Below are 16,254 nucleotides of genomic sequence, written 5' to 3' on the forward strand. Positions count from 1 at the left end.
CTCTGTTTATGTATTACGTTGTCTCTCAGCGACACAGATGACAGATTAATTCCCAATCACTACGGAAACAGAAATTGGGGGAAATTATTTAATTTACAATTTAAAACGCGGGAGAAAACCTTTTAAATGTGGCTATATGTCAGAGCTTTTACTGAAATTGGTTGGGACTTGTTTGTTTATACATAATCAAAAGAGTTGGTTTTCTGTCCAAACATTTCCCGCTGCCCGCCCCGCTAGCAGAGATTAGATCAACTGTTGGACGTTGCAGTTTGTCATGTTGCTCCAAATAGAGCTTCATTTATAATTCAACTTTTCACGGACCATATTAATTAAAATGGATGTGACAGACATCGGAAACAGAGAAGAGGGGAAGCTCAAGCATCGAAAAACAGCTTCTGGAAAAGGGTAATTAGCTCTGGCTCTTTGCACGTTCATTGTAGTTGTCTAAAATGGAAACACTTCGAATGGTGAATTATATTAAGATTAGGAATTTGTAAACGTTTACAGTATTTTCCATTAAGCCTACTGTACCATGTGGTTAACGGAAGACAGCAATGACTAACCAGTCACCCATTATCGTTCAAATTAAGTCAGTAATGAACGGTACGATAAATTGTTTATTGCTTGAGCTAAAGCTGCTAACTACTAAAAGAGTATCATTTTTTTAGAATGCTGTTTACTGATTTTACATAGCATGATTATCTATTTTAGATACATAAAGGAAGACAAATTTTTATGGTTCGTGTTTACAATTCAAGTTTATGATTTTACCTACGAATATTCTTTAATATAGCATGACCATTATCGAAGATTTAGATTTGAAGGCAATTTAAACCTTATTATACTGTATTCGGTATACACATAGATCTGCTAGGAGAAAATATTAATGCTTTTTTGGTTGACAAGCCGCAAAGTTTTTGAGAGAACTTCCGATGGGCAGGCCAGCCAAAACGGGAACTTTTTGGCAAGGCACATAAGCTTTATATTCACAGATGCAAAAATTAAGCATGCCAAGAAGAGAACACTTTCTCTACTCCAAAACCTGAGTCTCTGTTGTATTCTTGGGATGCTTTGCTTCATCTGGCACAGGGTGTCTTAAATCTGTGCAGGGTACAATGAAATGTCAAGTCTATCAAGTTATTCTAGAGCAGATAGATTGACACCATCTTAAGGCCCGGGGGCCAGATCCGTCCCGCTCTGTCATTTTATGTGGCCCATGAAAGCAAATCATGCCTGTCAACTTCCATGATCATATTGTCATGTGTAATACATAACGTTGAAATCTTTACGCGTATTTGAACAAACCATATAGTTGACTTGAGCGAGTTCAAAACTAGTAAGCCATCAATTTATTGTGTAGAAGTAATGATTCGATGAGACAATGAAACATTTATTTGGTTTCACTGTCGTAACGGCCCTCCGAGGGAAGACTTCACTTCAAAGTGGCACGCGACAAAATGAGTTTGACACCCTTGTTCTTGAGAGAAAAGTGCTGCCCAGTGTGGTCTCAGTCACAGGTCATGCAGCGTTCCCACGCGGTCTTAAAAGGACTGAATGTATGAATTCAGAAATAACATCTGAAAAAGCTTTGATTTTTTTTCAATGTTATGCAGTATGTAACCTCCCCGTGGAGAGGCCATAAGGAGAATTTGTCGGAACTGGCTGTCATTTACAAAGCAATCGCTGCCAGCAGTGCCAGGCGGTGGTTATAGACAGGACATTTTTCAAACACTAACGTGGCAATTTTGAATGCAGGAGGGGTTTGGAAGGGGCTCACTGAAGGACTGATTTACCTTAAATATTTACAAACAGAGGTTTGCACAGTCTACAGTCCTGCCGTGTCCTGCTTGTCTTGGATGACATGAAGGAGAGGTTATTTGGGTGTAAAGCTATTGCTGCACATGTTGCATTCATGAGCTTAATTTGTCCTCTTTTTCAATTTCACGTCATTACAACAATAACTCGGTTATCGAGCAAGCAAATCAAATTTCCCTCATGGAATGAATAAAGTTTCGATCGATCGATCGATTTTTGTTATTTGTTGGGCGGCCCGATCCGTGCCAACACGGAATAGCAGAGGTCTGCTGCGACTGTCTAAATTGGATTAATTTAAAATCATGGCAATTGGAGTATGTTACAAACAACAACTGTGTTCAAAAAGGCTGAGAACAGCATGTCAGATTTTGACAGTTTACATAATACGGTGGTCGCCATGATTTCCCCTTTTTTTTTCCTCTTTCCTGTTGTCTTTCTGAGTTTGATGTTTGTCTTTCCACAGTGTGCTGTTGACGGTGGTACGTACTGCTCAGCACGTTAAAGTGCGTTTCCTCCATGCAGCATTTAACACCACAGGAGAATCCTTCCTGGCTGGTGATCACCATGGCAACATCTATGCCTTTGATATAAGTAGAAACAGGTAAGTCAATTCTTTGTTGAGAATCCCAGCGTATTCCATCCAAAAAGCATTATTACACTTGCCACCATGTCTGATACATACTTGATGTATGTACATGAAATGTATGCTGCGTACTCTGGCAACACAGTTTTTCTTTGAGAATATTCCTTGAATGAAGTGATGTTTTTCACTGAATTTGTTTTTGTCCTCATCTTTGGACAGATTTCGTCTAGTGCAGAAGACGGGACAGGCCTGCACTGCTCTGGCGTTAAGCTTACATCGGAGCACCGAGTTCCTGGTGGCTCTTGTTGACTATACCATTAAGTGTTTTGACCAAGGTTTGACAGAAACATACACAAATAGCAACACCATTGAGTCCGGTTGTAATTTTGATGCCAGCTTTCTGCTTTCTCAAGAAGCTGCTTAATCTGTCATTCATTGATATGTCATTGTCTGTTTTGTGAATCACTCTGCCAACCAGAGATGTATACTTTTTTTTTTTTTTTTTTGCACAGACACAAAGCAGATGATCAGCTGGATGCGGGGTCATGAAGGTACCGTTTCGTCCATCTCCATCCATAGCTCAGGCCGTTACGCCCTCACCACATCCTCAGACACCGCTCAGCTGTGGGACCTGGACACATTCCAGAGGAAGAGGAAGCTTAACGTCCATCAGTCAGTTGGCATACAGAAGGTAAAGAACATTTTCCCACACAATGGATTCAACTACTCACCCAGTACGTTTACATTTGCGGTTGTACGAAATTAAAGTGTCTCTATCAAAGGACAAGCAACCATATTTGCTTCGTTAGACTTCAATCTAATTGATGTCACTTGCCTGTGTTATTCAGTAGAACCATGTGATTTGTCTAACCAGTCAACAATGGATGGTAATAATAATAGCAAGAAAGTTTTTACAAAAGGTATAATGATAATAATAATAATAATAATGATATGCACATAAGATGCTATTATTATTATTATTATTATTATTATTATTATGTCATCATCCCTCCACCTTGAAGTTAAACGGACTCCCCCGATTCTCTTGGAAGAAAACCACAAAGGAGTCTTCTTGTGTCTTCATGGAATGGCAAATCGAGAAAACTATTGATAATCGCTATGATAGAGAGAGAAATAAGTAGATAAATAACTACCCGGTATTTTAATTATCCACGTGGAAAATTCACCATTTTAGTAGTCTCCACAATGACGACCACGCAAAGCAAGCATGCCAAATTACAAATAACATTAAGATGGTTCCCACACGTCCTGGAAAACCTGAGAAATGAGTGACCAATTTACCAATCTTGAAAAATGCATGGCAAATAAGGGAAACAAAGTACAAATTTCATTGAGTTGTCTGGGGAAATTATCTTTCCTCCCTCTGCTTCTCTCTTGTTGGTCAAGGCAAATGGTTTAACAGACATACATGTCTGTTTTCTGAGGGCAAAATTGAGCTGTAGCACTTTTCTGCTTCATCTCTGCTTCCAGCCAGCACATGTCCCAATGTGACACTATCCACCCAATTAAATTACGGTACCTATTCCCCTAAAATAATTTTGATGCTCATTGTTTCGATATGACTTTGTTGGGACATTCATTGGATTTATTTGGTCCAAAGAAGTGCCAAAACAGTACTCGCAATTTTCAGTTCCAGTGATGCTGTAACATTGTGTATCAAGTGTGAGGTTTTTCTTTCTCTCTCTCTGTCTCCTTTATTGAGTGACAGAGAGCTGTCGTGAGCAATGGGCAACACGTCGTCTTCCTGGGCCACATTTCACTCAGAATTCCATACTTCCTCCACTGTTCAACAGCAGAAACAGAAAATATGTGAATGACATAAACGTGTCTGTGCACAGAGAGCAGAGCTACATTTTTTTTTCATGAAATTTTCAGCTTGTGTTTTGGCTTGTCAACCTGGCTGTGGTGGTGCCGTAAGTGCAAGAATGGGCTTTGGGCTTCCTCCAATTCATCAGCAGCTCATGAGTCGATCGGCTCTATTCCATCATCTTGATTTCCATTACGCTGAAGGTTATTTAGATGTCAACATTCAAATGAGATATCAGTGTTGTGACGCTCGCGAACAAATCATTCTTTTGAACGACTCTTTTGAGGGGAACGATGAGGACAGATTCACAGCTGTGAGAGATGAGTGAATTTAGAATTCTTTGTCTTCACATTTCACCTGTGTGCTCTCTGAGTCTGAATGATCTAGCAAGCCTTTTAATGATATGAATGATAAAGCAAGCGTTTTAAACTGTGAATTTATGAAAGTTGCTATTTCAATCATATTTGCAAGGCGAGGAAAGAATCGACTTGTTCTTACTCCAGGCTTTTAAATGATAAAACTACTTTTCACAACAAAAGTGACGCAAATGTTCATTGTCACACAGTAGCCTACTTTTAGGTGAGTGGAAAATCAAAACCGTGAAGTGACTCGTTCAAGTTATGGTGCACCGTTCCGATCATGTTAATGGCAACATTAGATTTCGAAAGTGTATGTGTAAATGGTTTTTAAGAGAGGAATTTCAAAACCATTATGTTTTTCAAAAGACTGAAAAAATTCCAAAAGCATTTTCAAATGAACTTAAGCAGTTCGGAAAATTAATGAGCTTGAAAAGAGAGTTTTAAAAGGAACTGTATAGAATCGTTTAGTACCGATAATTAGATTTCAAAAAAAATATTTTAAAGTTGGAAAGTCGGGAAAAAAAATTCAAGGAAAGTGTGGGCACCCTGATTAAAAATATGAAAAATAAAAATTATTACACATAGTATCGAAACCATTGTTAAAAAAAAAATAAAATGACCATTTTTTTTCCCCCCAGACTTTTCCCCAGCAAGACTCCCCCCCCCGCCCCCCCCAGAAATGAAATAAAAATATTAGAATATAGAGAATTACCATCCCCGTCTTGAGTTTCATAATTAATGTAATGGTTGTCCTCGTTTCAGGTTTTCTTCCTCCCTTCCAGCAACACTATTCTCAGCTGTTTCAGTGACAACTCTATCTTTGCTTGGGAGAGCAACACGCTGGTGTGCAAATACCAGCTTCCGGTACCAGAACGTGGACTCCGTTTCTTCTACAAGACCTTTGCCGTAACGCAGTGAGTTTCTTTCCTCTCATCCACGCCGGCCAATGTCTGTGCGCCACTTCAGCATGTTTTGTAAGGCTTCACCAAAACCCAACATGCAGTCCCGTGGATATAGAAAGAGAAGAATAAGAGAAAGACGAGAGACTGTAGTAAGGCAGGAAAAATGTTTTGGAAAAATTAAATAAATTTTTGCCGCAAAGTACAGGTATAATTTAGCACCCTATGATATTTGGAACAGATAAAGGCTGCCATTGTAAAGCAAGAGTGGGCCAAATCCAGATGGACTCTGAACTGATGAGTTATACCCTCCAAAAATGAAATGTGTTATTCAAGCAAAATAACATATTAGTTTCCAAAAGAAATGTAATATTTTTTTCCCCTAATAGTTGTTACATCTCATGTTTTTGTTGTTGTTGTTTTATAGTTTTAAAATGATTTGTCATCACTGTCTACATCCACGGTGATGCAAATGTCTGGTGTTGACAGAGATGGTAAGAGCCTGGCGGCTGGGGGCCGGTCCAATCTGTTGCACCTGTGGTGTTTGGACAGCCAAAAGCTGGTCAAGGTGATCCAGATGCCCACTCAGGTTCGGACTGTCAGACAGCTGGAATTCCTTCCTGACAGCTTTGATGGAGGATCCAGTCAGGTACACTTGCCGTGGTGGATTGCTGTGGTCCTTTGGCAATTGTTTCCCTTTCGCTGACCAAAACAGGTGATTGGGAGTCTCAGGATGCATCTGGGCACAAATCGTGTTTTCACACCTTTCTCTTCCTGTTCTCTTCAGACATTGGGTGTGTTGGGCCAAGATGGAATTATGCGTTTTATCAACATTCACACCTCCAAGGTGCTCTTCCATCTCGGATCCCACAGCAATGCCATCAACACAGTCACCTTCAGCCCCACTGGTCGTCATGTGGTGGCCATCTTGGATGATGGAAGCATCAGCGTCTATAGTGTTCCGAGTCTCACGGACGATTTAAACAAAGTAACATGCATCTGAGAAACATCTGGCTTGAAATGAGCATGCTCCGTGGGATTGTAGTTTATAACCTACTGTTCTCCACAGCCTCTTCTTCCACAAGTTGCAATAGTCTCTGATGATGCATCAAATCAGGCACCATCATACTCAAAGGTCAAATCTGATATGATACAGAGACCAGCCGATCACGCAGTTGGACCCAAACGGATGAAGAGCCCTGCCCCTGCTGCTGCGTCTGCAATAGAGGATAAAGAGGTAGGAATACAGACAAGAACAATATTTTTAAGTTGTGGGCTAGAGGTAAGATCGGGCCGCCCGAAATGTCAATCATTGGTTCGGGTTCGGGTCAGGTCGGGCTTCTCTCTCGCTGACTTTTTTTTTTTTTTTTTTTTTAATAAATAATTAGGCGGACACTAGGACCATGCTTCTCACCCGGCCAGCAGGCATACAGTAGGGGGCGTGTTTATGTGAATGTCTACCAAAAATACTCACAAATAAAATATGAAATGTCGGGTTTGCTTCGGGCTCGGGCCTGCAAATCAAGCTAAGTGATCGGGCTTGGGCCGGGTCAGGCTTTAATACCCTCGGGCCCGATCGGGTCGGGCTCGATTTTTTCGGACAAATCTTATCTCTATTGTGGGCTATACTGTATGGGAGGGTTCAGTTAAAGCAGGGGTGTCAAAACTCATTTTTGTCGCGGGCCACATTGTAGTTGCCATTTCCCTTGGAGGGCCATTATGACTGTGAAACCGTTATAAAGAAGTCAAGAATAATCGTCTCCTCAACTATTTAAGTGACTGTAATGAGGGGTTTGGTAACAAGAAAATGCTAACAACAGCTCTCATTTATTACATACGATCATTTTGAATTTTGGTACAGATTTTAGGAAGCATCATGCAAGTTGACGTGCTTGATTGACTTTCGTGGGCCACATATAATGATATGGCGGGCCAGATTTGGCCCCCGGGCCGTGCGTTTGACACCAGGTGAGTTAAAGTAATGGTAAATCGGCTCCTAACTGATTTAGAATTTTCGTTGAGGTTTGTTTTGGGTTTTTTTTTGGGAGGGGGCGGGGGGTTACATGCTGACATACTACCGTATTGGCCCGAATATAAGACAGCCTTGATTATAAGACGACCCCCTCTTTTTCAAGACTCAAGTTTGAAAAAATACTTTTTGAACACCAAATTTATTTTTATACAGAAAATAATTACAGCACATCTGAAACAAATGATTTTAACAATATATTTGAGAGAAAAAGCATGTTATTTTGCCTCATTCAAATCTAAAGTGCAATCACATTCGTAAATAAATGGCTTCTGGTTTTTGAAAATTCGTAAATAAAGGGCTTCTGTTTTTTGAAATGTAAATTACGTCATAACTTCTCCTCAGCTGCCGGTTAATTTAACCTGGCTGATCTTCGACCCACTTTTCTCCAGATTGTCACTACGTTTCTCCATTTTCTGTTATCTCTTCTCTTATTTTCTTCTCTTTTCCTTCTTACTGCTATTTTTTATTTTTCTTCTTCGTGCTACCGCTATTTTTATTTTTCTTCTTCGTGGCAGGGGTTCACTTTGGCCTGGGGAGTCAAGTTCAGCATTCGCTTCAATGATATCTGGCGCCATCTAGCGTCGTGAATGGGTATAATGTCTAGACCCCGAATATAAGATGACCCCCACTTTTTCAGTCTCATTTCAATGCAAAAAACACCGTCTTATATTCGGGCCAATACGGTATATACAATATGACAGTTGAACAAAATAAATGAATAAACCCATCCCATGCTCTCCTTATTCCTCCACTTCTCCAACACAAAAGGCAACAGTGAGACATAGTATAAGAAAGAACAGTAAATGAACAAAATCAAATAGCTTAAAAAGTGACCTCGTTGTCTATACAATCATAAGCTCAGTCTGCTATAAATGTAAATTGCAAGGTGTTACATGATAATATTTTGTTGTAATAACGGTCATTCTTAATATTTTAACAGAATCAACTCCCCGGTGGTCTGAATAAGACAAGACTGGTGGGACTTCTGAAAACATTTGGCGAATACCCTGCAAAATACAGGTACTCCAATTCTCCCTTCAGTTTGGAGCTCGTGAATGTAGCAGAATATTGTGCAACGTTTTAGGACATTTGTGTGGCGGTCCTTGCTCTGCTTGCCTGAGAACTACACAGCATTCAGCAGTCTGACTGAAAAAGGCCTCCACTCAGCCTATCTCACGCTCCAGGAGAAGTATCCCATCAAAAGTCAAAAGCTTGAGAGAGGGCTGCAAAGGTACACATCCTTTGATTTGACATCCTCAATTCTCAAACCTTCAGAAGGTTCTTCCAACATTTTGTGTCCGAAACCACTTTCTCCACTCGCAGGGTTTTATCTGCACTGTCTCATTGGGCTTCCATCTTTGGAGAGGCAGAGTATCTTCCGCTGTTAGCCTTTCCATTTGTCAAACTCTTTCAGAACAATCCTCTGCTGTGTTTTGAGATGGTGGCCACTGTCTTAGGTAAGCCTCTTGCGCATGACACGGAAATTTGTGGCTCGCTATATGATTTGCGTTGATTTGGTTGTGCTGTGTCACAGTGAACTGGTGTCAACACTGGTTTGAGTACTTCCCTAACCCGCCTTTGAACATCCTGAACATGGCAGAGAACATTGTGGCGCATCATGACAAAGAGCTGCTGCAACACCTGGTGGACTGTGGGATCACCTCCCAGGTAATTCCACATGATGACACACAACATGGAAAAGGCGCATGCCGTAGTCCGCCAATGAATATACAGGCGACCCCATGTTTGTTTTTTTTATTGATGAACTGCGTGTGTTTGTGGTAGCTCTACGTGTGGCCCCTTTTGGAGTCTTTATTCTCTGAGGTTTTGACTCGTGACGAATGGCTCAGACTCTTCGACAATGTCTTCTCCAACCACCCGTCCTTCCTGCTGATGGCCTGCGTGGCCTACCTGACGCGCTGCCGGGAGCCCCTTTTGCTCTGCTCTCAGAAACAGGACTTTGAGGTGATGTCTCTCTCACTCTCGCTTTTCCTCTCCTGCTCACTCTCTCATATTGTATGAAGTATGTTTACTCTTTAAAAAAAACAAAAAAACACACACACACACACACACACACACACACCCACATCGAACCTGAAAAATGAATAGACACAAATACAAAATGAACCAAAGAAAGTGCACACCTGTGCAGAAACTTATGCATCCATACAATTAAGAGACAACGCAGGTGGTTCAGTTTTACCTCACTGCAAACTTTTATTATGGCTGTAGTAGAAATATTTTGCACTATGTGAATATGACTGGTGGCAGTGCTCTGAATAAATAAAAATAGATATCTATCTTACCCTGTGTTCTTATCTATTTTAATTAGAAAACAAAAAAAAATATTCAGGGTGTAGTCACACCTGCGCTGTTTGGTCCGCTTAAATTGTCCAGACTTCGTTTACCGCATAGCCACGCTGGTCCGCACCTTTTATGCAGGTGTGAATACACACTAACGAGTCCTGTTCTACAATACAATACATGCTGATTTATATAGCGCTTTCACAACAGCGGCAGCTGTAACAAAGCGCTTAACAAAACAGTTAACATAAAGTACATATAACACGTAACATAAAACGCGGACAGTCGTGCAGTCCCAACCACTTTTTTATGATCAACAACCGGACAAAGAGCCACTTTCTGAGGTGATCTCAGTGCTCTTTCAAACGGCTTTGGTGCGGTTCGCCTGAGGTCTCATTCCAAACCACTACCGATCTGCACCGACTACAGGATATACAGTATGTGCTTTCTTGGGCTTAACAATAGCTGGTCCTCCGTTGTATGTTTTACCATGCTGCTGTCAGCGTGTTGTGGACCAGAGCATGCAGAGCTCACACTCTTGTGGGTTACTGAGCATATGCCGGCAGGGTTCCATATTTTAGAAATGGGAGCGTCACGAAATCCTCCGTTGAATGAGCCGCTCTTGGCACTTCAAATTATTTTTCAGCTCTAATAACAGCACAAATATGCAGATCAGGAATGCAGCAAGTAGTAATTCCATGATTTCCGGGTTAATGCTCTGTCCAATAGGAACACCGATCGTCACACGTGTGGACGTGTTTCCAGAATATAGTTCACTTGCAAAAAGTACAGTGTGAATACGAACCGCACCTAAAGAAAAACAAATAGGACCAAACCAAAGGACTTTCCTTAGTGCGAATACACTATTAATTTCTTCTGAGATATCACGATTAATCGCATTTTTCAACTTCTATTTTCTATGAACTTGTAACCGATATTTACTTAAAATCACGGCATTCTTGTAGAATCATCAAACAGAACGTATACTTGGATTCACAGTTTATTTTAATAGATTTTTTTTTTTTTTTTTTTTTTACTCTTGAATATAATTCTCCTCCTGTGAAATACAATCAACACAACGATCATAACTAACTCAAGCTTTCAAGTCATCTTTCCATGTTGTTCTCATCCAAACAATTCTCAAAACGTCTTGCTTCACGGTTTAGTTATCCGCCCACGCGCATCCACACCCCAACAGGCAGCGTTGATTTGCGAAACCCCCTGGGGGTAACTTCAGCAGGGTGTTTGTTTTGCTCGGACATGATACGCCAAACACTGATGTGGAACTGTATTTGAATTTGGCTTTGCAAAGTGCACAAACTATTTTGGATTGCTCCAATGAGCTGTCAAACAACTTTTTAAAGTAAAATTGCCTTTGTCCTACAGCGCGAGCAAAGGTCAGCTGCCAAGGGAAAGTAAATAAAACGGAGTTACTGTAATGCTTTACGTCGTTTAAATTAATCGCCAAAGTTAAGGATTTAACTTTAACAATGGATGAGCCACTTTAAGTCGTTGTCACTTCTGTGGTGGAGTGAAGTAATCTTTTATTGGTCAGTGAGCCAAATTCTGCCGCGACGTGATGTGATGTGAACTCCTAAGTGATGTTTACTGTTGAGGAATCTTTTTTTTTTTTTTTTAACGCCCAGAAAATTGAATTGAAAATGTTTATCCAGTTTGGTTCCTGCATGAAGTAAAATGAACATATGCCCTATTTTCCCACCTGCTAGTATTTTTTCCACCATCGGAACAACTTGGACATGGAAGCCATGATCAAAGATGCCTACCGGCTGATGAGTACCACGCCGGCTGACATTCATCCGAGGAGGATGCTCTCCGACTTCACGCCGCTGACTAAAGGCCAGTACCCTGTGTTTAACCACTACCCTGAGTTCATCGTGGAATATCAGAACCGGGAGAGGGAAAAGATACGACAGCAAGAGATGGTGTACCTCCAGGAGAGGTGATATTGCACTTGACAAAGATCATTTTTAGTTGAGAAAGAAAAGCTGTAAAAGGTGTACATACTTGGTCTCATAAGGCAGGAGATAATGTCGCGGCGTAAAGATTTGGTGCGGCGCCAAGCGGAAGAGGATGCCTACTATGTACAGCAGGTAGAGCTTCAAAGAGCAGTCATGTGTCGGGAAGAAAAAAAAAGTTCTGACTCAACTCCTTTGACTTCGACAGGAGCTGTTGCGGAAGGCTGAAGAGCAGCGCAGAAATATCCTAGCACAAGAGGAAGAGAAACTCACACAGCAAAGGAAAACGTAAACGTTGGGCGTTTACTGGATGTGCATGTTTGCATTGACAAGTTGGGAAAATGGTTTTCAATTGTCGCGGCCCTTTCACAGTTTGGCAGCCATGAAGAGAGAGCTGAAGGTGAAGGAGTTACAGCTGCTCGATGCAAATCAAAGCCGTCTTCTCAAACACCAGCAGGACCTCCATGTCTCGCAAATACACAGACTGGACAGGGAGATCATGAAGAAGGTGAGGAGCACGTTGCCAATTTTAGAAGCATTCAGGTCCTCAATTGGACATGATGATGGAAGCACAATTTTAGAAGCATTCTAAAGCAGTATTTGAGCATTCTAACTCACAATGCATTGACAAAAAAAATAGATGCATGTCGAAAGGGTATGAATAATTTTGCACGTGGAACTTGGTAAAAAAAAATATTTAAAAAATTATATCAAAACTAAACTGTTATCTGTCGTACAACTAACTACCGTACCTAGTCCCTCGACTGAAAGAATCACGACAGTTCAGTTGTTCTTAACTTTAAAGTTCACATTTTCATTGAATCCAAAAGAACTTTTTGTCATCAAACATTGATTGAGGTACATTTTTATCGAACTTTTCAACACAATTCAAAACAGTCATGTCAATGTATAGTTTTTGTGCACATTAAGTACACTGCTAATGTTCAAACCCCCTTTTTGATGAACACTTATGCTGCTACTTGGAAATCTGGGTATTTTCTTCGATGGCTCATGGTGTAAAAACTTTTAAGAACAAAGATGTCAAAGATGACTAGCGTTAGAGCTCATTAGTTGTGCCAGTGTACCTAAAGTTGCGTCCAGTCGCTTCATATTTCCCATGTTGGTGGTGTTCATCACCCTTTGGCCAATGAGAACTGACTGTAACTGTTTGGCTCCAGATGGAACTCCGTGAGCAGGAAACAACCGAGGCCTTCCAAGATCTGGACCTCAGGCAGATGGAACTGGAGGTGCAGCGGAAGCAGCTTGAACAGGTGACACCTTTCTGTCTTCTTTCATCCTCTTTTACGCTCATTTCTGTCCTCTCCTCTCCTGCTCCCCTCACTCCATGGCGAGAGAGGAATAGCATTGAATCCATATTTGTGTCCAGATTTACTCTCAATTTAGTGGGTCCTCCCTCAGCATTAATGGGAATCGGTGATACAGTTTTGTGGAATGCTGCCAAATGACAATGATGAACTACTTTCTTTTCATTTTCTTTCTTTTTTGAAGCATAATAGCTGTTGGTTTTAAATGTCACTGGCGGTCATTTCACCACCCTCTTCTTTGACGCCTTTTTTTTTTTTTTTTTTTTTTTTTTTGCAGCAACTATGCAAGGAGCAGCTTCGCGTAGAACGACAGGTTGCCGACATGAGGATGAAAAACGCAGAAAGAGAGAAAACAAACATGCAGGTGAGGTCTGAAATGAGCAACACTGTTGTGTCTGAAGGGGTGGGCAGGGGGAAAGTGTTGGAATGATGTGCTGTTTCCATAAGCCAACGAAGCACCTACTGAGCAACCACTCAGCCCCCCCAAGTGCAAGTGAGTCAACGCAGCCATGAGCTTTATTTTTGGGCGAGGTTTTGAGGAAAAATAGACATGAAAAAATACATTTGGGGATTCATTTTGTTCATTTTGAATTCTTTTGCATATTTTCACAGAGCTTTAAGTCAATTATTCAACTTTACATTAGCTCTTGCATATTTTTATGACCATGTTTCAGGTTATCCCCCGCCCCCCCGGCCCAAAGTATTGGAATGGCAGGGTGTTTTTTTTTTTTTTAATTGTATACTTAAAGGTATCTGGGTTTCTGATCAAAAGATATATCGGATACAAAGGTTCAGAAGTCCAGCTTTTATTTCAGGATATTTACATCTCCATGTGTTAAGCAACTCAGGACGGTGCATCTTTTGTTTGAAGCCAGCCACTTTTCACGTGAGCAAAATTCACGCCAGTTGTATTTATTTATGTCACATTGAAAGCAATCTGGTTCAATGTGCAAAATCCATCCATCCGTTATCTGAAGCGCTTATCCTCACGTGAGTGTTGGGCGTGCTGGAGCCTCTCCCAGTCAACCCTGAACCGGTTGCCAGCCAATCGCAGGGTACACATGGACAAAAAAAAAAAAAAAACCTTTATACTCACAATCACACCGAATTAGAATATTAGGTACAATTGTAGAAAGGAATAAGTCTTCCAATTTTGGGAGAGGAATTCATTAGTAAAAGTTGTGATAACTTACTCATGCTGGTTTTGCCACGTGTGAAGTCAAACCTCTTGTGAAATCTATGAGTGTTTATCTGTTTTTCTACGATGGTAGCGATATGGTTCTGTAGTTTATCAACTGAATGTTGTCCAACTCAAATATTGATGAGGCCGTGGGGTGGTTCTGACCATGACATATGTTACCAATGTAATATTTCTCAACAAGAAAGCTATCAAAGCCGCATTCCAGCTCCGCTTTCGCTTCAGCGTCTCCTTTGGCATTTGGCACACTTTCACGTCCTTTTGGCGCACTCACACAGGAGGGCTTCCCGGCGGAGGCGCGCCAGCCGGGCTCCAATCGCAACGGGCACTGGGAAGTCGCGGCCGAGCGCCACCAGCAGATGGACGGTGAGCTGGAGAAGAGAAGGCGAACACTGGCGGAAGGCGACCGGCTGACGCACAGCCCGAAAGATGTGGCGGGAAAGGAGGTGAGAACAAGAAAAAAATAGCTCTGATTGTTTGGTTGAATTCAAAATGATCTCCTAAAAAATGGGTGCTCTGTGTGGCTTGCAGTGGGATGAAGTGATGAGTCAGAGAGGGCACTTCATGGAGCGACAGCAGTCCAAGCCTGCAGCGGACACAAGTAATACACACGTACAGTCACACTCTCATTATGAGGATGTTTGTGATGCCGGATGACCAGACATTAAGGATGTCCCAATCACTTTTTGGTTTGTTTGTTTTGAACAAAACTATCCCAAAATTATCCCTTTTATATGGCTAGTGGTGCAGTGGTTTTAAACCAAGTAAAACATTTAAATCTTTTTTTTTTTTTTTTTTAGCGCAGTGATTGGTGAGGGAGGAAGATCTGTACGGACATGCCTTACCTTGGTGGCGTTAAACTCCTCGACCACTGATGAAATTGGCAAGGGAAATTTGAAGGTCTTACTATACAAGTTGACTGCACTGAAGGTTGGAGTGACTTCCAACCATCTCTGTAAAAACTTGCTCAACAGCCTTTCCATTCCTTCCACTCGGGACATGAGAAAGTCATCAAGCAGGAAGGGCCATTGCAGCCCATTGTCGAAACTGCTGACAACAGATTTCAGTACACCCGTACGCGATAATGTCCAAATTGTGCCCAAAGTGCCATGATTTTGTGGAGCCATTATTTTCCAGCACCAGTTGAACCGCCTTTGGCACAGAATTCACCAGAGCATCACAGCTGGCCATTGGAATTCCTCCATAATGAGCTGGTAGATGTCGGAGACCTTGTAAATCAGGGGTGTCAAAGTCAAATGGACGGAGGGCCAGATAAACAATTTTGCTGCAAGCCGAGGGCCGGACTGATCGAATGTTCATTGAAAATTTTAAAAATGACCACATATTGTTTATTGAACCAAATTTAATTGACTGAAAACCTAACAAATACATTCCAATATGGTCAGATAAATAAAGCAACATTTTTTTATGGCTATGTCAGTAAACTTTAATTTTCAACAGGCACAAAAAAATTTCCTTTGTATAAAAATACCCATAACATGAATGAAAGAAGCCGATATTATTCAAGGCACTATCAAGAGTCCATATTTTCTCTTTTAGCAAAAGTAGGCTAAATTTACTTAACAAATAATAGTACAGTAATTTTCGATCATTTACTCGAATAAAATATTTTTAAAACATAATTGGACTGAAATACAATAAAATAAAGTGCAAAAATGTACAAACCAAAAACAACATTTTCTTCAAGGAGAAGTAACAAGCAGCGAAAGCAAATATTATACTTTAATTTTTAAACTTGAACTGAGTAAAAACTCTTAATATGTGATTGCACAGTATATTATAAGTAATATTCACTTCTTTGAGGCTGAGGCTGATACTCGGTGGTGTCTTATCTTTTCTACAAGTTGAGTGAGGGTGTTCAGCAGTAAATCGACTTCTGTGTGATGTTTTTTTCAGCTTCATCAAAGAAAATAG

General features: G+C 40.9%; 1 protein-coding gene across 1 annotated transcript in view; it reads left to right on the forward strand.

Moving 5' to 3' along the window:
• The first annotated feature begins 6 nt into the window (after positions 1 to 6).
• tbc1d31 (TBC1 domain family, member 31) overlaps positions 7 to 16,254 on the forward strand; it is a 19,824-nt gene continuing 3,576 nt past the window's right edge. Inside the window, exons 1-21 of the mRNA XM_019893082.1 lie at positions 7 to 405; positions 2,279 to 2,416; positions 2,618 to 2,733; positions 2,911 to 3,089; positions 5,348 to 5,499; positions 5,974 to 6,133; positions 6,272 to 6,472; positions 6,554 to 6,721; positions 8,457 to 8,536; positions 8,601 to 8,747; positions 8,840 to 8,973; positions 9,051 to 9,184; positions 9,302 to 9,481; positions 11,548 to 11,780; positions 11,859 to 11,931; positions 12,005 to 12,084; positions 12,169 to 12,304; positions 12,975 to 13,067; positions 13,399 to 13,485; positions 14,598 to 14,765; positions 14,851 to 14,920. Of these exons, the coding sequence (XP_019748641.1) occupies positions 335 to 405; positions 2,279 to 2,416; positions 2,618 to 2,733; positions 2,911 to 3,089; positions 5,348 to 5,499; positions 5,974 to 6,133; positions 6,272 to 6,472; positions 6,554 to 6,721; positions 8,457 to 8,536; positions 8,601 to 8,747; positions 8,840 to 8,973; positions 9,051 to 9,184; positions 9,302 to 9,481; positions 11,548 to 11,780; positions 11,859 to 11,931; positions 12,005 to 12,084; positions 12,169 to 12,304; positions 12,975 to 13,067; positions 13,399 to 13,485; positions 14,598 to 14,765; positions 14,851 to 14,920 (2,800 nt within the window). The 5' untranslated portion in view covers positions 7 to 334. The remainder of the gene's footprint in view (positions 406 to 2,278; positions 2,417 to 2,617; positions 2,734 to 2,910; positions 3,090 to 5,347; positions 5,500 to 5,973; positions 6,134 to 6,271; positions 6,473 to 6,553; positions 6,722 to 8,456; positions 8,537 to 8,600; positions 8,748 to 8,839; positions 8,974 to 9,050; positions 9,185 to 9,301; positions 9,482 to 11,547; positions 11,781 to 11,858; positions 11,932 to 12,004; positions 12,085 to 12,168; positions 12,305 to 12,974; positions 13,068 to 13,398; positions 13,486 to 14,597; positions 14,766 to 14,850; positions 14,921 to 16,254) is intronic.

This window comes from Hippocampus comes, unplaced genomic scaffold (genome assembly GCF_001891065.2).
Source record: "Hippocampus comes isolate QL1 unplaced genomic scaffold, H_comes_QL1_v1.1 scaffold94, whole genome shotgun sequence".
NCBI lineage: Eukaryota > Metazoa > Chordata > Actinopteri > Syngnathiformes > Syngnathidae > Hippocampus > Hippocampus comes.